General features: G+C 44.6%; 1 protein-coding gene across 1 annotated transcript in view; it reads left to right on the top strand.

Annotated features, from left to right (window-relative positions):
- The window catches only part of DNAJC13 (DnaJ heat shock protein family (Hsp40) member C13), a 242,223-nt gene that overhangs the window by 211,000 nt on the left and 4,852 nt on the right, over positions 1–26,371 (top strand). Inside the window, exon 47 of the mRNA XM_040433922.1 lies at positions 25,351–25,450. Within this exon, the coding sequence (XP_040289856.1) occupies positions 25,351–25,450 (100 nt within the window). The remainder of the gene's footprint in view (positions 1–25,350; positions 25,451–26,371) is intronic.

Genomic DNA, 26,371 nt, shown 5'->3' on the forward strand with positions numbered 1-26,371 from the left:
GGTGCCTTCAGCTCTCCCCCCCCCCCGGTGGCATCAGCTCTCCCCCCACCCCGGTGGCATTAGCTCTCCCCCCACCCCGGTGGCATCAGCTCTCCCCCCACCCCGGTGGCATCAGCTCTCCCCCCCACACCGGTGGCATCAGCTCTCCCCCCCCACACCGGTGGCATCAGCTCTCCCCCCCCACACCGGTGGCATCAGCTCTCCCCCCCCACCCCGGTGGCATCAGCTCCCCCCCCACCCCGGTGGCATCAGCTCTCCCCCCACCCTGGTGGCATCAGCTCTCCCCCCACCCCGGTGGCATCATCTCTGCCACTGGCACTATTGATGAGGGCACTGTCTGGCACTATTGATGATGGCACTGTGTCTGGCACTATTGATGAGGGCACTGTCTGGCACTATTGATGATGGCACTGTGTCTGGCACTATTGATGAGGGCACTGTGTCTGGCACTATTGATGAGATTACTGTGGGGGCACTGTTCCTGGTGGCCTTTTGACTGGAACTATTCATTGTGATTCTCAGGTTGGAGTCATTCATAAGAGCACTCTGGTTGGCACTATACAGAAGGGTGCTCTAGCTACCATCATAAATGGTGACACAAACTGGCACTAGTCATAGAAGCACTGTGACAGCCTTTTTTTTTATTGTGGGCACCCTGGCTGGCACTACTTATGGGCACCTGTGCTTTCTTTCTTGTATTATCCTGGGATCTCGAGGACACACCCCCTGCAAGCTGGAGCTGCAGCTACCACACAGAGCTTCTGTCCCAGCACCCAGAGCTGTGCCTGTCCATGCAGCCTGCCCTCCTCCTGACACCCGGAGTGCACAGCATCATTGGTTGCTATGACGCTGTGCACTCCGGGAGCCTGGCCTTAGTCGCGCCCCCACCCCCTCGCTGTCAGCAACTTACCTTTCCAGCAGGGGCGCCGCTGACACTCTATTGTTCCGCGCTGCTCTGGACCTGACGTCACACAGCGCGTCAGGTCACGGCGTGTGTACGTCAGGAGGTCAGTGCAGCGTGGGACCATGGACGTGCCGTGGAGTGTCTGGAGGCCCCCTGCTGGAAAGTTAAGTATCCGGTCCCTGGACTGTGTGCATCCGGCACCGCCTGGGCATGGTCACATGCTCCACGGCAGCCAACAGCTGGCTTGAGCGACGATGTGCTGCTTTTGGCCACGTCACCGCTGAAGCCAGTTATTGGCTGTAGCAGAGCATGTGACCATGCCCATGTAGCGCCATATGTAAACAGTCTGGGGACCAGAACATACTGTAAAAGTGCAGCAGAGAGCAGATAAGTATGAATCTTCTATTTACGAAGGTAGGCTGAGGGCATTAGATGAAAAGTCTTTGTTCCTGGAGAGGCCCTTTATACACTGCTCAAAAAAATAAAGGGAACACTTAAACAACACAATGTAACTCCAAGTCAATCACACTTCTGTGAAATCAATCTGTCCACTTAGGAAGCAACACTGAGTGACAATCAATTTCACATGCTGTTGTGCAAATGGGATAGACAGTAGGCAATTAGCAAGAAACCCCCAATAAAGGAGTGGTTCTGCAGGTGGTGACCTGGCCACTTCTCAGTTCCTATGCTTCCTGGCTGATGTTTTGGTCACTTTTGAATGCTGCCGGTGCTTTCACTCTAGTGGTAGCATGAGACGGAGTCTACAACCCACACAAGTGGCTCAGGTAGTGCAGCTTATCCAGGATGGCACATCAATGCGAGCTGTGGCAAGAAGGTTTGCTGTGTCTGTCAGCGTAGTGTCCAGAGCATGGAGGCGCTACCAGGAGACAGGCCAGTACATCAGGAGACGTGGAGGAGGCCGTAGGAGGGCAACAACCCAGCAGCAGGACCGCTACCTCTGCCTTTGTGCAAGGAGGAACAGGAGGAGCACTGCCAGAGCCCTGCAAAATGACCTCCAGCAGGCCACAAATGTGCATGTGTCTGCTCAAACGGTCAGAAACAGACTCCATGAGGGTGATATGAGGGCCCGACGTCCACAGGTGGGGATTGTGTTTACAGCCCAACACCGTGCAGGACGTTTGGCACTTGCCAGAAAACACCAAGATTGGCAAATTCGCCACTGGCGCCCTGTGCTCTTCACAGATGAAAGCAGGTTCACACTGAGCACATGTGACAGAGTCTGGAGACGCCGTGGAGAACGTTCTGCTGCCTGCAACATCCTCCAGCATTACCAGTTTGGCATTGGGTCAGTAATGGTGTGGGGTGGCATTTCTTTGGAGGGCCGCACAGCCCTCCATGTGCTCGCCAGAGGTAGCCTGACTGCCATTAGGTACCGAGATGAGATCCTCAGACCCCTTGTGAGACCATATGCTGGTGCGGTTGGCCCTGGGTTCCTCCTAATGCAAGACAATGCTAGACCTCATGTGGCTGGAGTGTGTCAGCAGTTCCTGCAAGATGAAGGCATTGATGCTATGGACTGGCCCGCCCGTTCCCCAGACCTGAATCCAATTGAGCACATCTGGGACATCACGTCTCGCTCTATCCACCAACGTCACGTTGCACCACAGACTGTCCAGGTGTGGGCAGATGCTTTAGTCCAGGTCTGGGAGGAGATCCCTCAGGAGACTGTCCGCCACCTCATCAGGAGCATGCACAGGCGTTGTAGGGAGGTCATACAGGCACGTGGAGGCCACACACACTACTGAGCCTCATTTTGACTTGTTTTAAGGACATTACATCAAAGTTGGATCAGCCTGTAGTGTGTTTTTCCACTTTAATTTTGAGGGTGACTCCAAATCCAGACCTCCATGGGTTAAAAAATTTGATTTCCATATTTTTTTTTTTTGTGATTTTGTTGTCAGCACATTCAACTATGTAAAGAACAAAGTATTTCAGAAGAATATTTAATTAATTAAGATCTAGGATGTGTTATTTTTGTGTTCCCTTTATTTTTTTGAGCAGTGTATATTAGGGACCTATCCTCAGAATAAGTCATTATATTATCGGTGGGTGTCCGACTCTCAGCATAACCGCCAATTAACTGTTGAAAGGGGTTGCGTTGCTCAGGTGAGCACTGCAGCCACTTCCTCAGTGTGTAACATCACATCTATCAGTCACATGCATGTGTGAATTTGAGTCCCATTCAAGGGAATGGTATTGAGCTGTAATACCAAATACATCCAATATACAGTACACATCGCTTGTCCAAGCATCGGGGCCTCATCAGTCTTTGGCCTACAAATTTCAGGGCAATGTAGAATACAGCTATGGGCTACTCTGATTTAAAAGCACCAGGCAGATTGCACGGTTTAAATAGGGGAAGCCACTCCCCCAAATGTATAATGCAAAAGAGAGTTGGACCAGCACCTCAATACTACGTATAAAAAGATTGCAGGTGCACACTACCATGGCTGCAATTCAAAGACCCACAAGGACATTTTCTTGATAAAAAATATGTGCAAAGAGTTTCTAATTTTCATATAGAAAGTATAGCAGTAATGCATCTGGAATCTCTTTATATATAGTTTGAAGGTGCTGGTTTATGTATTTTGCATTTTCTAAGGATAGGTCATCAATATGTAAGTCTCGGAAAACCCCTTTAATAATCTACAAACTTCTTGTTGGAATTTGCATGTAGCTCTGGATTATTCAGTTATTTAATTCATACACAGGTACCAAAAGCTTTTGCAGCTAGTCTCCTCGATTACATTGGATCCCAAGCACAGTACCTTCATACACTCATGGCCATGACCCAAACTGGAAAAGTGGAGTCCGAACAGCATGGAGAAAGATTACAGAAGGTTGAAATGGCCCTGGAAGCTTTGAGAAACGTAATAAAGCACAACCCTGGTAAAAGTTTCATTCTTTTTTTTTTATAGTAGGAATTAAGCAGTAGTACATCTTTCATTCATCACTTTTTCATGGGTGATGTAACTAGTGTATCTGCTTACATGTACACTGCTGAGCAGTAAGCCTTCCTGGCCCTGACAGTAGATGTCCATGGCAGTAAAGGTCCCCATACACCTTATTCTTTTGCCTTTTGTTGTTGGACCCAATAATGAGTCTAATGTGTATGGGGACTTTTCCCCTGACAGTTGATGTTAGATAAGTAAAGGATCAGCGTGTTGAATTTTCATGATGTTTCATTTTGTTCTTCCTGGAGAAAAGCTACAATCAAAGGTGTTAAAAACACATATACAGTGGCGATAATTTATGAACACTTAATTTTTTTCAGAAATAATGTAATCTACATTGATCATCATTTGAAGTTTTTTTTGGAAGGGGTACACCATGCCATTAGAACAGTGTTTTCCAAAATAACCAAAGTACATCAACATAAAACCTTTATTTTTCAAAAAACTTGATAATCATAATTAGAAAACAGCAATGACTTTAGCACAGAGAGAGATTCTAACTACATTTTCTGAAGGTTATAAGTCACCAATCAGTAGGAAGTGTACAGGCCCTTGCTTTGGATGACTTCAGCACATCTGCGGCCACAGGACATCACTAGTCTCTCACACTGCTCTGGTGTGATTTTGGTCCACTCTTCTTCCAGTCTTTTCAACAGTTCTGTGACTGTTGTGGGTTTCTTGACCATAACTTTATCACCAAGAATTTTCCAGAGGTTTTCTATTGGGTTTAGATCAGGACTCTGGGCTGGCCATTTTATTGTTTTCAGTTTCAAGAAACTGCTTTACCTGTTTTGCTGTGTGACAGGGGTCATTGTCCTGCATGAAAATTGCTGGCTGATTGAGTGATGAATGCAAGGAAGGAACTATGTGTTGTTGAAGAAGGTTCTGAATACACACTTGCATTCACTCTGCCATGTAGCTGTATGAGAGGTCCAACTCCTGCTGCAGAAAACATTCCCCAAACCACGACACTTCCTCCTCTACCTTTCACTGACTTCTTTACACACTTTGGGTTCAGTCTTTCCCCAGTTTGTCAACAAACATTATTCCCATCAGACCCAAATAAATTAAACTTGCTTTAATCACTAACAAGAACTCTGGACCACTTCTCCTCTGTCCACACAACATGCTCCTCAGCAAAGGTGAGTCTAGCCTTTTGATTCTTTCTGCTAATGAGAGGTTTGTTCACTGCAGAATGGGCTTTCAGTCCAAATGCTCTTAAACGTCAAGACACTGTATGACGAGACAAATCCTTACCCTGTTCAGTGCGGAACTGGCGAGCAATTCCAGCTGCAGTGTTGAAACGATTACCCATGGAGATTCTCCGCATTATCCTGTCCTCTCTTGCATTTGTCTTTCGAGGGCGACCAGCCTTCTTGGGGGGCTTAAATGAGTTTGTGACGTTGTAAAGATGCAATATTCTAGAAATCAGGCTTGGAACGACCAACTTCTCTTGCTATGGCTGATAGGGTCACCCCTTTGGCCTTCATCTGGACAACCTGCTGCCGGAGGGTTTCAGTCACTTTGGCACACCATTTTGGCAAAGTCAGTGAAAACTGGAAAGTTAGGCTGCCAGTTAAATAGGGTTTGTCAGATCATTAAAGGGGTTGGCCACCATAAGTATAAAAAACAATAAAGTGACCCAGACAATAACTAATGCCAAGAGGTATTTGTATCATGACAGATATACGGTGTATATATAATTTTTCTACTGCATTCAGCATAGCACGCTCACGTTGATGAGAGGCTGTGTGGGCGGAGCAGCTGCAAAGTGAAAGTAAAAATCCTAGCATGGACTTCCGGTTCCGGCGCGCGCATGGGAGGCTGAGGGAGATCAGAGCTCCTGCACCTGAAGCCCGCAAACCGAGCCATTCACCCCTCGGATGGTGATTTTTTCCATATTGATCCCCGCACAGAGTTTAGAAGGAGTGGATGGAGAAATTCCTGAGGAAGGAAGGCATAGCGAGCACGCCAGCGCGACTATCGCAAGGCGACGACAAACACCCGCGAAACAAGATGGCAGCCGCAGAGAAGACCCAGCGACTTACCCGGTCAGCGGCGCAGCCACTAGCCAAACACTCAGACGGGGACTGAGGATGCGGAGGTCAGTTTAACCCCCGATCAGGACATTACCATCTCCTGCCATAATATGGCGATAGAATTGGCGAAATTACTCGCGCCAAATATTAAGTCCACGCTGGAAGCCACAGTCTCTGCAGCGCTCCTTCAGATCCAAACGGAGGTCTCCCAGCACTCCTCCCAGATAGCAGAGCTGGAACAGAGAGTAGCTATAATGGAGGAGGAACTGGAGAAAACGCAGATGCGGGTACGTGAAGTGTTATCTAACAATCAGACACTTAAAGACAAGATGGAGGACCTGGAGAACCGATCGAGAAGAAGTAATCTCTGAGTGGTGGGGTTACCGGAAGATATCCCTCCATCGCAACTGCCGCAGATTTTTGCGACGGAACTCCCCCAAGCTCTTGGACTACAAGGCAAATATATTGTCGAGAGGGCCCATAAAGCGGAATGGGGACGTTCTAGGCCGAGGCCGGCCATAGCGAAATATTTAAATTATGCCGCCAAAGAGGCGATCCTGAAGAAATACAAGGGAGCCCAACACCCGCTCATGTTGAGGGGTGCAAAAGTGTTCCTCTTCAGCGATTATTCCGTGGAAGTTACAAAACGACGGAGAGCTTTTTCGCAAATCTGCTCCACCTTAGTCAAGAGGAAAATAAAATTTGCACTGTTGTTCCCTGCCACGCTGAGGGTATTCCACCAAAATGGCTGCATTGATACATACCTTATGCCCAAGGAAGCGTGGGAAGCGATGGACATTGACATGGATGGGGAACAGAGTCAAGTGAGAGGCTGGAAGCCGTCGGGGGCCGTACACAACCGCAGATGGGAGAAAGTATCGGACTCGCCATACCGTCAGGGTTCGCCGAAGATCGGGGAGGTTACGGAGGATTCCCAAGACTGAGAAGAAAGAGGCTTGGAAGACGTGATTTTGCTAAGACTGCTGAGAAGGCGGCCAATAGATGAATCAGTTTATTTTTTCTGAAATGGAGGGTAACAGTGTTGGGATTCATCTGATTAGTGTAAAGGGGGTGGGGGGAGAAGAAAATGATTACATACATGGGGGAATTATAGCTTAAAGGAGGGGGAAAAAAATTATAATCATAGAATTATCAAATATGATGTTAACTCGGAGGAGAGGGGAAGTATTGGGTTCACAAAAGTGAGCCTATCCTAAAGAGTTGCTTAGGGCTTTGGGTGAGGGAGGTTCTGATAGAGTTTATCTGTTTATTGGTTACTTGATTGAGAGGAACGGAGTAACGACAGCTCCGGTGGTGGCGCGAAAAAAGAGAAGTCAATGCTATTGATTTGATGTCGTTGTTGAACGTAATTTATGTTCATTGTTGGGAAGGGGAAGGGGGGGAGTTCTAAATGGGGAACTGTCGCTTTTATTGCAGCTCATCCCTGTTTTGTACTTTCTCATTGGTCATGGATGGACGGTCTTTTCCTCCTCTGGATGCGTCTCCGATGATAGCTCTAATTCAAATACCTATATGAGAATCCTCACGTGGAATGTCAAAGGTCTGTTAAAGCAGCCCTAAATTAGGGCATTTTAGATACACTGATGTTCCAGATCAATGTACCCCCCCAGGGGGTTAATATCCACGCATGGCTGAGAGACTGAACACTGACACAGAAGTTGGTCAAAGCAATCTCTAACTTTTATTACATGGGGTATGGCGTATATACATCTTCAGAAGAGGGCAGTCCTCTCTGAGGCTAAAACATTGTTTCATTGTTCAAAAAGGAAGAAGAGATAAGAGAAACAGAGATAACACTTCAACATCTGCGCAGTGAATACCACTTTGGAATGTGAACTAATGTAAACATCTAAGTGTTCGCCATTTTGTAATGGCGGACAATCTAACAATAATACTGCATACGTCATATGTGACACTTCAAAGAGGTGCTTCTCTATAGGCAGTGAATAATATATATCATCAAGCCATATGATTGGCTTACGCATCTCTACCACACTCTATGGGACACCTGTAGAAAGATGTGAAATCAGACACTTCTCACAGCACAGCACTTTGCCCCCCTCTCTCTCCTCTCCAGCCTTGAAACAAAGAGAGGGGTGGGGGGGAGGCACTTGGAAAAGAAAAAGTTAACTCATTACAGTCCTAGATATACAAAATATAGAATAAAATTCACACATCTTTAACACTATTACACAAAAACTTACAGTACACCTTGAACAAATGTGAAACAGATGGGGAGGGTAGAGTGATGAGAGTGGAATTAGGTCTGATGGGAGGCCAACTGCTCCTGTATAATATATATGCCCCAAACACGGCACAATCAAGTTTTTACCAGGCACTGGAGATCTCAATCCTGCAAAATAAGGGCCCCCAAATGATAGTGAGAGGTGATTTTAACAGAGTACGTAATAGTTTAGAGGACAGAAAGCAGGAGAGACATAGTCAGTCAGTTCTTGCAAAATCCAGAAGGATCCCATACATTGACCCCGTTGCTGGAGGCGACCGGCCTAGTTGATATCTGGAGACATTACCACCCAATGGATAGGGAGTATTCTCACTACTCTAACTCACTCCCAGCGGTCTTGGTCTAGAATAGACTACTTATTAGTGTCTCCGGATGTGATTCCGAGGACTCATAAAACTGAAATAGCTGATCTGCTGATATTGGATCATGCTCCGCTGTGGGTTGAGGTTACCGAGTCTCTTCCTAGGGGCTCGGATCATGTCTGGAGGATGCCTAGTCACCTGCTCTCTGATGAGGATTTTATTGACGGATTAAAGGGGTGGTGGTGGGAGTACTCCCAGGATAACGAATCCCACAGGCAAAACCCAGAGCTTTTTTGGGAAAATGCCAAAGCAGTGCTAAGAGGGCGCATAATGTCGTATACAATAGGACAGAAGAGGGATATTCAGAAAAAATGAGCAGGCGATTCAGCTTGTCCGACTAGCATATACAAAATATCTGGATGAACCGTCAGATATCAATAGAACACAGTGGGTCACAGCGAAACACAACTATGATTATTTACAGGAATGCAAAGTCAAGTGGTTTGCAGATTGTAAACAAGCCACCTTATTTAGGCATGGTCACAAGGCAGGTAAATTATTGGCAAATCTTGCGCGCCCATATACTAGACGTGTACAAATATATCCCCTTAGAGATGAAAAGGAAATTTTGCACTCCCACCCTGGAAAGATGGTAGAAATTATGAAAAATTATTTCACAGCTATGTATTCTCAAGATTGTTATGACAAGAGGGTGGCTCGGGAGCTTCTAGAGAAGGTACGACTCCCCACATTGACAGATGAGGCATTAGCTAGTCTTAATGCGGAAATAACGGAGGCCGAGATAACACAGACAATTAAATCCCTACAGAATGGAAAGTCACCAGGCCCTGACGGGTTTCCAGCAGAATTTTACAAAGCTCTGGGACCAGAAATTGTATCAGTGCTAGCTGCACTGTTTAATGGGGTGATTCAGGGGGGAAGAATACCGCCATCCGGTAACACTGCGTACATTAAACGTATTCCTAAAGAAGGAAAAGATTTAACAAATCCGGAATCATTCAGACCCATATCCTTGATCAATCAAGATCTAAAGCTGGTTTCTAAAATCTTGGTCAACAGGCTGGCGTTAATTATGCCGGATATAATCGGGGACCATCAGGTGGGTTTCATTAAAGGCCGCTCGGCAGTAACAAATATTAGGAAGGTACTGGCAGTACAAGATAGTTTAAAGGGGAGAACGTTAAATATCTCACATGCCCTTCTGGCAGTTGATGCCACTAAGGCATTTGATAATGTCAGCTGGCAATGGATGGATGATGTTCTTGACACAATGGCTCTGAAGGGTAACTTTCGGAACTATATCACAGCTCTATATGCAGCCCCGCAAGCGAGGGTACACGTCCCGGGTTTTTTGTCAGAGGTGATAAAGCTTAATAAAGGAACAAGACAGGGATGCCCATTATCGCCCTTATTGTTCGACCTAGCTCTGGAGCCGTTGGCATTATACCTAATACGATCTAATATATATGAGGGGATTAAAGTGGGGAAAGAAATGCTGAAACTCACGTGCTTTGCTGATGACCTATTAATCTACATGAGATCGCCGGATCTACATTTGCAGACAATACTTGAGACATTCCAATTGTATAGTGGTGTAACTGGGTACAAAATAAATGTGTCCAAGAGTCAACTTTTACTTTTGGGAGACCAAAACCGATCAAATATGTCCCAATTTGGAGTAGACGTAAGGAAGGATTACCTCACGTACCTAGGGATCAAAATAGGTAGAACCGCATCCTCAATCTATACGTTAAATTACCCACCGGTAATTAACAAGATTATCAAGGAGCTTGATAGATGGAAAGATTTACCATCGTCCCTAATAAAAATGATCAGTTTCCCCAACATGTTATGCCCGCTACAGACAATCCCAATGTTACTGAAACATGTAGATCTAAGAAAACTACAATCAGCTTTCGTGACCTTCCTCTGGGGAAAAAAAAAGGCCCTGCATAGCATAAAAAAAATTATGTTTATTGAAGTGGGAGGGGGGTTTGAAAATGCCAGATATTAGATTATATAATCTGGCAGCTCTGTTTCGACATGTGAGAGATTGGGTGTGGAATACTGACTACTTTTCTGCAGGAAAGATAGAAAGAGAGTTGGCGCAACCGTGGGACTTAGTGGCCCTGATGCATACCAGGCTTAAGGATCTCCCAACAAATATTAAGCATTCCATACTACTCAGAGACACCATTATAACATGGAAAGCAATTAGGAAAATGTATAAGTTACCACAGGGTAGGGACAATAAGATGTTTAAAAGTTGGAGGGAGAAAGGCATCCGAACTCTGAGTGATATAGTGGGGAGGTCAGATCAAATGTTGATGACTTGGGAACAATTGGTAGGCAAATACCAACTAAGTGCATCGCACTCATTGCCATATCTTCAGCTGTCAACTTATTGTAAAGCCCAGTCAAAGTCATTGGGAGAATCCGACAGATTGACCTGGTTCGCAGCCCTCCTGGGGGGAAAAGATGGTTCTACCTCACTCTCCGATTTGTACAGATGTATTCATAGTAAGAGTTATGTGGGCCTAGTGAAGAATGTATTTGCACATTGGGAAAGAGACATAAAAGTCACAGACCTCTCCCTTAAAATGAGAGAGGGTTTGGAGTACATCAGAAGGGCAGTCCAGAGTGAATAATGGCGAGAGTCGCAACTGAGGATCCTACATAAAGCCACATATGCCTTCAATCTCTCATACGCTAACGCTCCAGCACATTACCTGAGAGAATGTCCGAAATGCTCGCAACCAAAAACAGATCTCTTACATGGGTTGTGGGATTGTAGGCATATTAAGCCACTGTGGGATGAGATAATTTTCTTAATCAAAGAAGTGTGGGACATTGAGGTGAAAGCAGAGCCCCAGCAGTGTATATTCCAATACATCCCAGTGGAACAGGATGAATCCCAAGGGAAAGGTATAGCAGAATTGGCAGTACATATAGTACTTATGGCGGTCAAAAAATGCCTGCTACGTCATTGGCTGTTAAATACATTCCCTACTAAGGATGAGGTTAAGGGATTGGTGAAAAAATTACTATATATGGAAAGGTTGGAAGCTGGTAAATGTAGAGAGAAGGGGGTGGCAAAGTTCATTAAGAAATGGAGGAGATTAGTTGAGCATGTATTAACAGGGGATGAAATAGAGGAACTGATGTCTCCCTTTGTGCAAACCAAATGGTACCTAGAGGCGAAGGTTAAGGGCACGTTGGGAAAACTTGAGATATAAATGAGACGGTACACAGTGAATGGGTTGTAGAGCTGAAATGTTTATTATTTATACTTTCATTATTATGCCAGGAGCGACAGGTGTTGGGGGGTGAAGTTTGGGGGGGGGGGTTACTAGGATTATCATCTGTTATTTAAATAATGAAAATAATAATAACAATAATAATTGACTATATATGTAAATGTACTACATGTAACTATGAACGTTGTTATTTAAATGGCTGTTCATGACGTGATATATATATATATATATATATATATATATGGCATGCTGGCCATCAATGTTTATTACCTGTGATATGCATCCGAATAAAGAAAGTTATAAAAAAAAAAAAAAAAAATCCTAGCATGCATCTTCAGAGGAGCAGTCACATGACATCTCTGCCTACTTGTGATAACAGCACCTCCAGGTGTCATCTCATCAGTCCTTCAGTCAAATAACTACATAGAGAAATCAACATAGGTGTACAGTGTGTGTGTGTATATATATATATATATATATATATATATATATATAATGTGTGTGAAGATGTAGAGATATCTATCTATCATTTACTGTATCTATTTACATCTATCTCTATATCTATCTATACAGTCGTGGCCAAAAGTTTTGAGAATTACATAAATATTGGAAAAGTTGCTGCTTAAGTTTTTATAATAGCAATTTGCATATACTCCAGAATGTTATGAAGAGTTATCAGATGAATTGCATAGTCCTTCTTTGCCATGAAAATTAACTTAATCCCAAAAAAAACTTTCCACTGCATTTCATTGCTGTCATTAAAGGACCTGCTGAGATCATTTCAGTAATCGTCTTGTTAACTCAGGTGAGAATGTTGACGAGCACAAGGCTGGAGATCATTATGTCAGGCTGATTGGGTTAAAATGGCAGACTTGACATGTTAAAAGGAGGGTGATGCTTGAAATCATTGTTCTTCCATTGTTAACCATGGTGACCTTCAAAGAAACGCATGCAGCCATCATTGCGTTGCATAAAAATGGCTTCACAGACAAGGAAATTGTGGCTACTAAGATTGCACCTCAATCAACAATTTATAGGATCATCAAGAACTTCAAGGAAAGAGGTTCAATTCTTGTTAAGGCTTCAGGGCGTCCAAGAAAGTCCAGTAAGCGCCAGGATCGTCTCCTAAAGAGGATTCAGCTGCGGGATCGGAGTGCCACCAGTGCAGAGCTTGCTCGGGAATGGCAGCAGGCAGGTGTGAGCGCATCTGTACGCACAGTGAGGCGAAGACTTTTGGAAGATGGCCTTGTGTCAAGAAGGCCAGCAAAGAAGCCACTTCTCTCCAAAAAAAACATCAGGGACAGATTGATCTTCTGCAGAAAGTATGGTGAATGGACTGCTGAGGACTGGGGCAAAGTCATATTCTCCGATGAAGCCTCTTTCCGATTGTTTAGGGCATCTGGAAAAAGGCTTGTCCGGAGAAGAAAAGATGAGCGCTACCATCAGTCCTGTGTCATGCCAACAGTAAAGCATCCTGAGACCATTCATGTGTGGGGTTGCTTCTCATCCAAGGGAGTGGGCTCACTCACAATTTTGCCCAAAAACACAGCCATGAATAAAGAATGGTACCAAAACACCCTCCAACAGCAACTTCTTCCAACAATCCAACAACAGTTTGGTGAAGAACAATGCATTTTCCAGCACGATGGAGCACCGTGCCATAAGGCAAAAATGATAACTAAGTGGTTCGCTGACCGAAACGTTGACATTTTGGGTCCATGGCCTGGAAACTCCCCAGATCTTAATCCCATTGAGAACTTGTGGTCAATCCTCAAGAGGCGGGTGGACAAACAAAAACCCACTAATTCTGACAAACTCCAAGAAGTGATTATGAAAGAATGGGTTGCTATCAGTCAGGAATTAGCCCAGAAGTTGATTGAGAGCATGCCCAGTCGAATTGCAGAGGTCCTAAAAAAGAAGGGCCAACACTGCAAATACTGACTCTTTGCATAAATGTCATGTAAGTGTTGATAAAAGCCTTTGAAACGTATGAAGTGCGTGTAATTATATTTCACTACCTCACAGAAACAAAGATCTAAAAGCAGTTTAGCAGCAAACTTTGTGAAAACTAATATTTGTGTCATTCTCAAAACTTTTGGCCACGACTGTACTGTGTACCTTAGTACTGTGTAATGTGTACCTCAACTGGGTAAGATAACTGAAATCCAGAAAGCTGCAGTGGTTTCAACAAAGTGTAGTTTGCTGAGACAGGTTTAGATTCTGTTCTGGGTTTCTGCTGTTTTAAAGAGACCCAAGGCTAATGTCTGTGATTGACCATAATGCCGATCGCAGACAGATGCCATGGTCTTTTGTAACCATAGCATCTGAGGTGGCTTTCCCCAAGAGTGCTGCACCACATAATAGTGGTCTGCAATGCACAGGTACCAGCTGAGTGCAGGCAGTTTGCAGATGTGGACCAATTCACTTCAATGGGTCTGCGATCCGCAAGATACGTTCCGCACCACAAAAAGATAGAACACATTCTATTTTTTTGCGGTGCAGAAGCACAGAGAGAAATCCTTTTGAAAGCACTTTGTAGTGCTTCCGTTGGCTTTTAATCCGTGCTTCCGCTCCATACCACTCTGTATTTTGCAGAGTGCAGACCCATTCAAGTCAAGGGGATGTTTGCTGACCTCAATACAGGAACAGCAGGAACAGGGTACACACACTTGTGTGCATGAGCCCTTAGACTGCAAATGCTAATTAACAGCAGTCTATAGGAGAAGCAATCTAAAGATTGCATGTTTAGATCCTCTAGGAGGGCTTTTAAATAAGGAGGGTTTTTTAAAATATTAAAATTAATATCATCCCTCTTTCTCCAAAATAAAGATAAAAATAAATATAAAGTAAAAATATAAATTATCTTTGGCACCGCCACTTTCAAAAAAAGCTATCACTATTAAAATATGTATTCCATATGGTGGACGGTATAACTGGAAAAAAAAAAAAAAATGGCCAATTTGACTTTTTTTCATTGCTTCATAAAAAATAAAAAAAGAATAAAAAGTGATCAAAAACCCACTCACCCACACACTCCAAAGTGGTATAAATAATAAAACTACAGATCATAATGTAAAAAATGAACCCTCAGTCATCAACGTAGACATAATTCTAAAACAGAAATGGGGATCAGAATATTGAGATGCAAAGAAAAGAATATATTTTTTTGAAATTATCTTTTTCAGTATTCAAAAAATAATAATTGCAAATGTGGTATCACTGTAATTACACTGTGGCAGACCTAGGCTACTTTCACACTGCCGTTTTAGTTTCCGTTTGTGAGATCCGTTTCAGGGCTCTCACAAGCGGTCCAAACACAATGTAAGTCAATGGGGACGGATCCGTTTTCACTGACACAATAGAAAACATATCCGTCCCCCATTGACTTTCAATGGTGTTCAAGATGGATACGTCGTGGCTATGTTGAAGATAATACAAACGGATCCGTTCTGCATGTGAAAGTAGCCTTATTTATTACACTACACCCCATCTGGATTTTACAGCTTTATACCACATCAAATTCAAAAATACATGGTGCCAATAGAAAATACTATTTGTCCCGCAAAAAAAAAACAAGCCCTCATACAGCTATTTGAATGGAGAATTATAAAACTTATGGCTCTGGGAAGGCCAAAAGTAAAAATTGGAACATGGCCTGGTCCTGAAGGGGTTAAAAGGGTTGTCCTTCCATATATATATATTCATGACCTATCAAGATAGGTCATCAATATCTGATCAGCAATATCTTTATTGATTTGCACTATGTAACACATTATGTAAACCACTATCGATATGTGATTCACGCTATGGAGATATTGTTTTTATTTTTATACTGGCTTTTATGTTTATATGTTTCGTTGACTGAATGATTATCACGTGATTTGTTGCTATGTATTCTGGGTATATATAGCCGTGTATGACACCATGTTTTATGCTTGATAAAGACCGCATTGAGCGGTTGAAACGTTGCAGAGGGGAATAAACAGATCCACAATTTTTTTTCACTTTACGATTGGAGTGCTGCCTCATCCTTTTGAATCTATATCTACAGTTAGCCGTTGGAGCCTGCGGCTGTGAGGATTTTTGCACCCGTACCTTTAGTCTTGTGCTGCTGTGTATTTTTTGTTTGATATATATATATATGTGTGTGTGTGTTAAATCTAGGCTCCGCCCACTTTTCGTTAGTCGACAGCGACCCGAAAAAATCTATCAAATGCCTACTATATGCAGGGGCTCAGGAGGGTTTTATGGCAGGGAACTAAAGGGAAGTGCTTGTCCTCCGTCACTAGCTGCTGATCTCTTATAGACTCCGAAGTCATCACTGACAGGAGCAGACTGCATGCTCTGCTCTTACAGGTGAGGGAGAAGAGCGCAGGCACAGATAGACTGCACAGATAATCTGGCATGGACGAGCTTGTTGTGAAGCTCCTCCATGTCGCGTGCAGCCATGGACGGATTCGGCTGCAGGGCAGAGCGGGCTCAGGGGCTGTGGCTTCAGATAATAGAAAAAAAACTGGCAGATCTGCTTAAAGGGAACCTGTCACCAGGATTTTGTGCATAGAGCTGGGGACATGGGCTGCTAGATGGCCGCTAGCACATCCACAATACCCAGTCCCCACAGCTCTCTGCTTTTATTGTGTTAAAAAACCATTTTGATCCATATGCAAATGAACCTGATATGAGTCCTGTGTCCGGAGATGAGTCCAATTTTCTGAGCGCAGCACCTCCCCGCGTCCTCCGAATCTCCTCCTTGCTGGCTGACGTCACAGAGCTGGAGCGCCAAAATCTCGCGATACGCGAGCTAGCGCATGCGTAGTTCGTTCCCTGTGCTGATGCCAGCACAGGGAATGAGCATGATGCCGACACTGCGCATGCGCTAGCTCGCGCATCGCGAGATTTTGGCGCTCCAGCTCTGTGACGTCAGCCAGCAAGGAGGAGATTCGGAGGACGCGGTGCGTTGCTGCGCTCAGAAAATTGGACTCCTCTCCGGACACAGGACTCAAATCAGGTTCATTTGCATATGGATCAAAACGGTTTTTTAACACAATAAAAGCACACAGAGCTATGGGGACTGGGTATTGCAGATGTGCTAGCAGCCATCTAGCAGCCCATGTCCCCAGCTCTATGCACAATATCCTGGTGACAGGTTCCCTTTAATGACATATAATAGGACATTCACTTTTTCCCTGCCTCCCACACAGTAGTAGCAAATACATGGAGAGTGGCCAACCCCTTTAAGGAAATTAGCACCAGTTGCCAAATTAACACCAATAACTTGCATGTATCTGAAAGTGTTTTGATCAGTGTTCTTTTTCAATTATCTCATTTACATTTTTATTCTGTGCTTTAGAATAAATACAATTTATGAAATAATCTTAAAATACTGCTATTTTACTCATGTTAGGATATATTCACATAGGAGTACACTATGTCCTTGACACTTCAGAAATTGTCTGTTCTCTAATTTTGATCGCCACTGTATGCTTGGCTGAGCCTGTATCGGGAGTCAGGGTAGATAGCTTTCAGCAACAGCTATTGGAGTTGAATGAGCTCCTTAAGGGTGATTCAAGTGAATCAGTAACATCCTCAGGCAAGTTCTCTGTAGGACATCCTGGAAACATACCCTGTTGGGGTTCAATGATGACAGGCAGGGCCTTGGCTGATAGGGTTAAAATGCAAAACACCCTTTAATTTTCCATGTTGTTAAATGTAATGTGAAAAGTTCATACGATTTTTTTCACTGGCAGCAGGTAAAGTGTATATGCGTCATGTGTATAGTGAATAATATAGTCTTTTATTTTCTATCCATGTCAGGGTCAGAGACAGAATGTATTGGACATTTCAAGTTGATCTTCTCATTGCTGCGAGTCCATGGAGCTGGAAGAGTTCAACAGCTTGCTTTGGAGGTAAATAGTCACAATTTAACAATTGTGCCCCACCCCTGGCAGCTCTCCCCACGTCAAACACGTTGTCATGTGAAACAATAACATGATGCATCGGGCACACGTCATCACTATGGGCATTCCTTGGCTGTAGCATCAGAGGCTCCTGAGGGTGAACAACCTCTTTAAAGGGAACCTGTCACCGGGATTTTGGGTATAGAGCTGAGGCCATGGGTTGCTAGATGGCCGCTTGCACATCCACAATACCCAGTCCCCATAGCTGTGTGTGCTTTTATTTTGTAAAAAAAACAATTTCATACATATGCAAAGTAACATAAGAGTCATATCTTATTTGTTTGACCAGAGAAGAGTCATATTTTCAAGCTTTGACTCCTCTCAGGTTAATTTGCATATGTATCAAATCGTTTTTTTTTCCACAATAAAAGCACACAGAGCTATAGGGACTGGGTATTGCGGATGTGCTAGTGGCCGTCTAGCAACCCATGTCCTCAGCTCTATACACAAAATCCCGGTGACAGGTTCCCTTTAAGGCCTCTTTCAGACGGGCGTTGCTGGAAAAGGTGCGGGTGCGTTGCGGGAACATGCGCAATTTTTCCGCGCGAGTGCAAAACATTGTAATGCGTTTTGCACTCGTGTGAGAAAAATCGCGCATGTTTGGTACCCAAACCCGAACTTCTTCACAGAAGTTCGGGCTTGGGATCGGTGTTCTGTAGATTGTATTATTTTCCCTTATAACATGGTTCTAAGGGAAAATAGTAGCATTCTGAATACAGAATGCATAGTACAATAGCGCTGGAGGGGTTAAAATAAATAAATAAATAAATAATTTAACTCGCCTTAATCCACTTGATCGCGCAGCCCGGCATCTCTTCTGTCTTCATCTTAGCTGTGTGCAGCAACAGGACCTGTGGTGACGTCACTCCGGTCATCATATGATCCATCACCATGGTAAAAGATCATGTGATGGATCATGTAATGACCGGAGTGACGTCACCACAGGTCCTGTTGCTGCACACAGCTAAGATGAACACAGAAGAGATGCCGGGCTTCGCGATCAAGTGGATTAAGGTAAGTAAATATATATATATATATATATATTTATTTATTTATTTATTTTAACCCCTCCAGCGCTATTTTACTATGCATTCTGTATTCAGAATGCTATTATTTTCCCTTATAACCATGTTATAAGGGAAAATAATAATGATCGGGTCTCCATCCCGATCGTCTCCTAGTAACCGTGCGTGAAAATCGCACCGCATCCGCACTTGCTTGCGGGTGCTTGCGATTTTCACGCAACCCCATTCACTTCTATGGGGCCTGCGTTGCATGAAAAACGCAGAATATAGAGCATGCTGCGATTTTCACGCAACGCACAAGTGATGCGTGAAAATCACCGCTCATGTGAACAGCCCCATAGAAATGAATGGGTCTGGATTCAGTGCGGGTGCAATGCGTTCAACTCGCGCATCGCATCCTCGCGGAATACTCGCCCGTGTGAAAGGGGCCTAAGGGCCAATAAATAAACAAATTTTATTTGAATTTAACTACAAATGTCTATGCGTTCCAGACTTCAGGCTGTAATTGACTGCAAAGGATTTGCAACCAAGTATTAAAAAGTGAAAGTTTAATTTATGATTATTATTATGCCCCATTACTTTTGGTCCCTTAACAAGTGGGAGGTACATATGCAAACTATTGTAATTCCTACACCGTTCACCTGATTTGGATGTAAATACCCTCAAACTAAAGCTGACAGTCTGCAGTTAAAGCACATCTTGTTCGTTTCATTTTAAATCCATTGTGGTGGTGTATAGAGCCAAAAATGTTAGAATTGTGTCGATGTCCCAATATTTATGGACCTGACTGTATACCCTTCCTACAGGGACTAAGCTAAATCAGTTAGTGCAAAAGTAGTAGGAGAAGCAACACAAAAAATCACACTATGTACAAACCCAGAACCACACAGACCCGAAGAGGCCCCTAAACAAAAAAATGGGAAGAGAAACAGATTTTACAGTACAAAAAGTGCAAGTACAAAAATCTAGTTTTCTCATCCGTATCATTGGGGGACACAGGCTTGACCATGGGATGTTACAGAGCAGTCCCCAAGGGCAAGCATAACCAGCAACCCTCCCGTCAATTAGAGAACCGCCATCTGCAAAACTCTACGCCCCAGAGAAGCGTCAGCAGACGCAACGGTGTGCACCCTATAAAACTTGGAAAAAGTATGCAAAGACGACCAGGTAGCCGCCATGCACACCTGTAGGGCCGAAGCCCTGTGATGCATCGTCCAAGAGGCCCCCACTGCCCGAGCCGAATGAGCAGTCACCTGGAATGGTGTGGCACGGCCATTAACGCATTACGCTTCCACAAACTATTGGGAAATGGAAGTCTTCAACGCTGCCAGCCCTCGTCTAGGCCCCGCTGGAATCACGAACAGGGAATCTGTCCGCCGGAAAGATGATGTCTGGGACAGATGGATGCGAACGGCTCGTACCAAATCCAGGGTATGGAGCGACTGCTCCTGAGGATGAGACGGGCCTGCACAAAATTAAGGGAGAATAATCTCATTCAGATGGAATGCCGACACCACCTTCAGCAGGAAGGACTGCACAAGGCGAAGGACCACCTTATCCTAATGGAGGATCAGGAAAGGCGACCTACATGAAAGAGCCGCAAGTTCCGACACCCTACAGATGGACGTGATTGCCACCAAAAACGCCACCGTGTGAAGGAGTTTTGTGCAAAATGTTGGGTCGCAGCTATGGGTGTGGTGTGGGATACTTGCAAAGCGTACGCTAGAGGCCTTTACATTCAAAAGATTAGTCGACATAAAACTAAATCTCGGGAAGCCCAGAAAAAGCTGCAAGCTTTAGTAGTGGAGGCGGAGGAAAGGTTTGCAAATTCACCTGACAGGGCAAGTGAGGACTCCCTTATAGCAGCTCAGGCGGGGTTGAAGCAGCATATCTTGCATATGGCGGATAATCGCTGTTTTAAAAAAAAAAAAAAAGTACTTTGAGGCAGGGGAAAGTTACGGTAAGCTACTAGCAAGGGTTATTAGAGCCCAGGAGGGACCGTCCAAAATCTTGTCTATTCAGAGGACAGATGGTTCTCTTGCCACGACAGATGAGGAGATTCTGTCAGTATTCCACACCTATTATGAATCCCTGTATAGGACTAAATTAGAGGTGGATTCTACCAATATAGCTAATTATCTTGCAGAGATTGAGATTCCGCGACTGTCAGCGGAAAGTGTGGCATGTCTAGATGGCCCTTTAACACTCACTGAGTTGGAATTGGCGCTACAAGCATTTCCCAATGAGAAAGCCCCGGGGATAGATGGACGACAGATATATATATTTTTTAAATATAGTAGTGTCCTATTGCCCCATCTAATGTCGGTTTTTAATGATTCCCTTCAATCAGGAAACCTTCCTGCTTCTATGAAAGAGGCTATCGTAGTGGTCCTGCCCAAACCTGGTAAGGATCCCAGATCCCCTGACTCGTACAGACCAATTTCACTGTTGACCTCTGATATTAAGATCTTGGCGAAAGTTTTAGCGAATCGTCTACAGTCCGTCATCTCCACTATTATTCATAGTGATCAGGCGGGTTTCATGCCTGACAAATCTACTTCGGTAAATCTTAGATTACTTTTTCTTAATATCCAGAGAAGAGTTGAGTCTGTCGGAGGTCGAGCCATCCTTTCATTGGACGCGGCTAAGGCCTTTGATAGCGTTGAATGGAGTTATCTTTGGGAGGTGTTGCGAGTCATGGGGTTTGGGAAGACCTTTATCTCCTGGGTTCAGTTGTTATACAACGGCCCCACGGCTAGGATACGGGCTAATGGGGGAGCTTCAGAGTCGTTTAGATTAGGAAGAGGAACCTGTCAGGGATGCCCATTATCCCACCTTTTGTTTGCTATCGCAATTGAGCCGCTTGCCTGCTTGTTGCGCTCATCTGATAGGATCATAGGATTTCCCTGTGGGACCTGGGAGGAGAGGGTGTCCCTATACGCTGATGACATGTTAATATATGTAGGTAATATGGAACAGTCCTTAGGTCCTGTCATGGCACTTGTACGGGAGTTTGGAGATAGGTCTGGTCTCCGTATTAACTGGGATAAGTCCACTCTCCTATCGTTAGATGAATCTGCTATGACTCTCCTCCCACAGTCTAGTCCGATGCAGATTGCGCATCAGGTCAAGTATTTGGGGATAGTAGATACCGCAAACCCTAACAGTTATATTAAACTTAATATAGAGCCGCTTTTGATCACAATGTTGGTTAAGATTAAGGCTTGGTGCAAATTGCCGTTGTCTGAAATCGGGAGGAGTAACCTTCTTAAAATGATTCTCATGCCCAAACTCATGTATGTCTTGCATAATTCCCCGGTATGGATTCCTCGCAGGATATTTATAAAAATGTATAGGTTATTTAGGGATCTGATTTGGCGCCATATAAAAGCCCGATTAGACTAGACACTCTTCAGAGAGGGAAAGAGGAGGGTGGGCTTTCAGTCCCGAATGCATGGCTCTACTACATTTCGGCTCAATTACAACAGTTGAGGGGATGGGGGAGGACTCCTGGCGATATTGCCTCAGCCAGACTGGTGGCACACATTGTTGGTCACAATTCTCTGGTGGCTGTATTGGAAAATAGTGGACTTGTTGGCAAGCTGACAGGGCATCCCACACTTTTCATGATACACAAGGTCTGGCAGAAATGTCGGGCGCTGCCATCAATACAAAGGTTTACGCAGTTTTCCCCTATATGGAAAATCCGCACCTGCCTGAATTATTCCATTTAGATGGCTTCTCACCCTGGGAGCGCAAAGGAGTGAGGTATTTATGTCAGCTACAGAGTGCTGATGTTTTTAAGTCCTTTGATCAGTTAAGAAATGAATTTGGTCTCCCATACACGGCCTTTTATCAATTTCTGCAACTACGGCATGCCTTTCAGACACAGGCTAAATCCTTATCGTTGAAATGTACTATGGTTCCGTTGTTTCAGCAACTTCTTACAAACGGTTCCTCGAGCGGTCTGATATCGTCTACTTACAGGAACTTGTATGTGAAATCACGGAAACAAGACGTTTTAGCAGTTAAATCTAAATGGAAAAATGAGGTAGGGCCGATTTCAGAAGAGCAATGGAAGTCACTGTTAGCGCTCACTCCACAATTGTCAGTTTGTGAGGGGCAAAGTATGTCCCAGTTGTTTTTACTTCACTGGGTGTATAGGACTCCAGAGTTTTTATGTCGGATAGGTGTTCGGGCAGGTGCGGCTTGTCCTAGATGCGGCTTAAGTCCTGCATCCTTGTTACACATGTTCTGGGATTGTGCGGAGCTCCGGAGCTTCTGGACCGCTGTTCTGGCCTCTATAAAAGATGCATATAATACTACGGTTACACCTGGGCCAAGAGCATGTGTGGTCGGGATATTGGACATCAAAAATCATCATCATCGTCTGGGAGTACAGCGTTTGTTATTTCAAGCTAGGAAACTGATAGCCAGATATTGGCTTAGACCCCAATCTCCGTCTAGGAGAGAATTTCTCAATAGGATGTCAGATATACTGCGCTTAGAAAAAGGTGTATATATTAAAAGACAATGTGTAACGAAGTTTAACAAAATATAGGAACATTGGGAGAAATTTAGGATACAGTGCCCGGATTAGTTTCCTTTCCTAATTGTGCTGTGTGGTGGGTAGTAGCAAAGACCTTGTTTCTTTGTGCTTTCTATCTTCTTTATTCTGTTTAGCTTTGGATATGTGCTGTCTGAAGATGATTAGAACGACATAAGATGGGTGTGAAGTGGCCTGTTAAACAGATAAGAGAAGTACACCAATGGCTATTCTTTTGAAGTATTGATAACGTAACCGATTTTGGAGGTCGGACCCGTTCCATCGCTTAAGTGGGGGGTGGGGGGAATGGGTTTTAGTTGGGTAGGGAGGGACGGTCTTTTGGTTATAAACCGAAATGGGTGGGAAACTTGGTTTGTACAATGGATACTGTGTAACAATATTACTTGATCTCATGTACGTCTTCTACTATGCTGGATGATACATATTGTATTCATGGAATTAATTCTATGACTGATCATGTAATGCTTTGGTAATACTTTTATTGACTGTTGTATGTATATTGTGCAGACTATTTTCTCTCTCTGTATTTTTGCAATTTACAAAAAATGTAAATAAAAATTATCTGATTTAAAAAATAAAAAAAACGCCACCGTGTAAGACCGGAAACAAAGCGACACCTGCTGCAAAGGTTCAAACAGAGAAGATTGGAGAGCGTTGAGTACTACTGTAAGATCCCAAGGATAGGAGGACGGAAAGGGGGAGCAGCATGCGCCGCCACCCCCCCCCCTGCAGAAAAGCCCCCAAACCGCTGCAGGTGAAGCCAAATTCCGCTGAAGAAGAACGTAGAGAGCCGACACTTGCCCCTTGAGGGAGCTAAGAGCGAGCCCCAGGTCCATGCCCGACTGCAGGATAGCCGAGAGTCGCGGCAAAGAGAAACGAACGGGAGGCAGCTGATGCCGCTCACACCACCAAAAGTAGGACTTCCAGGTCTGGTGGTAGATTTTGGAAGATGACGGCTTCCTGGCTCGAATCATGGTCTGGACCACCGCATTTGAAAAACCCCGAGCCTTCAGTACGGCGGCTTCAACAGCCATGCCGTTAAATGTAGCAACCCTAAATTCGGTTGGAAGATCGGCCCCTGCGACAGAAGGTCCTCCCGAAGAGGAAGACGCCAGGGTTCGTGGGTGAGAAGGGCGACTAGAGACGCACCTGGCGCGGCCAATCTGGGGCCACGAGAACGACAGGCAGTCCCTTGGACCTGATCTTCCGGAGGAGACTCGGAATGAGAGGAAAAGGCGGGAACACGTAAGGAAACGTGAACCGACTCCAAGGAATACAGTTACACCTACAGTACCAAACTCCTCCCTTTAAAGTGCCAAACGGCATGGCAGACGTGGAATCACTTGATGTCAGCGAAGTAGCTGCTCAGAATCATGTGATACAATCTGTGACTTCCATCTCTTAGGCTACTTTCACACTCGCGTTTTGTGCATGTTCAGAACGGATCCGTTTGTATTATCTTGAACACCATTGAAAGTCAATAAAGGACGGATACGTTTTCTATTGTGCCAGATAGGGTCAGTGAAAACGGATCCGTCCCCATTGATTTACATGGTTTGCCAGGACGGATCCGTTTGGCTCAGTTTCATCAGACTGACACCAAAACGCTGCAAGCAGCGTTTTGGTGTCCGTCTCCAAAGCGGAATGGAGCTGATCCTTTTCCATTCAGAATGCATTAGAATGCAAACTGATCCGTTTTGGACCGCTTGTGAGAGCCCTGAATGGATCTCACAAACAGAAAGCCAAAATGCGAGTGTGAAAGTAGACTTGGTCATATAGAGTCGAATCATATAGAGTGTACTGTATATCACATCTGCTATTCTCACAGCTGCTGGGAGGGATACCATTTGACTCTACATAATTAGATAGTGCTTTCTTTTTGTGTTCGTAGGAAAATTTAATAAAACCATTTAATTTGTTTTATGTAGTCTTTTGGATGGTTTTTCATGTCTTTGCACTTTTTCCCTTTATTTTTAATTTAATTTTTTTATGAAGATCTCATTTCCATGTATTTTTTCTCTTGCTTTTACATAACAGGTAGTCAACATAGTCACCAGTAATCAGGAATGTGTTAATAACATTGCCGAGTCCATGGTTCTTTCCAGCTTATTATCTTTGTTGCATTCATTACCAACAAGTAAGTCTTACCTTCCCTATTTAAAGTGATCAGGAAATGCATTCAGCTCATGGTCCTTGGATTGCTACAAAACATATACAGTAAATAAATTTAATATAATTGGGACCTGATTATTACAAGGTTATTAACCCCTTCACGACTGCAATCCGTATATATACGTGATAGCTGCACATGCCCCGTGCAGCTATCACGTGTATAGACGTCATTGCAGTTCTTTAATCCAAGCGCTGCAAAGCACTTGGATTAAAGCTTCTGCCCATGTCCTGCTGCTGTCACGGACAGCATACAGTCTAGTAATGCCGGCAAGGGACCAATCAGAGTGGCCCCTTGCCGGCAATCGATCCGATTGGTTAGTCTGTGCAGACTAACCAATCTGATCGTGGCAGTGTTAAAATGCCGGTTTCAGGCTCTGATCTGCGCCCTGCAGGTCAGAGCCTGAAATTAGGTAATGTGTCCTGAAGCCCCCGATCTGTGCCCCCTTCTTGAAGCCCCCGATCTGTGCCCCCTTCTTGTGTGCCTCCAACCCCCCACCACCACCATCGTGAGCCCTGCCTCTGCCATCGGTCCCCGCCCCCCATCCATGTATCCTGCCCCCGATGCGGTCCGCCCCCTCCTGCCCCGATCTGTAATTTGTGAATGCTGCCCCCCCCCCTCCTTTCCAGCGCTGCCCCCGATCGGTCCCCCTTCTGTGTGTGATGGCGGCGGCTCCATTCCTGAGCAGCCGCCATCAGCAGCGTGTGTCATCTCTATGCTGACACTGCTGTAACCCCATAGATGCCGCAGTAGCGGCATCCATGGGGTTAATAGAGGGAGGGGGCTCGATGGTTGCCATGACATAGGCGTCCGGTGCTGCCACCTACAGGGCATCTGATTGTATTATACTTTGCAAAGCAAGAGCATTGCAAAGTATAGTACAACCAT

The sequence above is a fragment of the Bufo bufo genome, chromosome 5 (assembly GCF_905171765.1).
Source record: "Bufo bufo chromosome 5, aBufBuf1.1, whole genome shotgun sequence".
In the NCBI taxonomy this organism is placed as follows: Eukaryota; Metazoa; Chordata; class Amphibia; order Anura; family Bufonidae; genus Bufo; species Bufo bufo.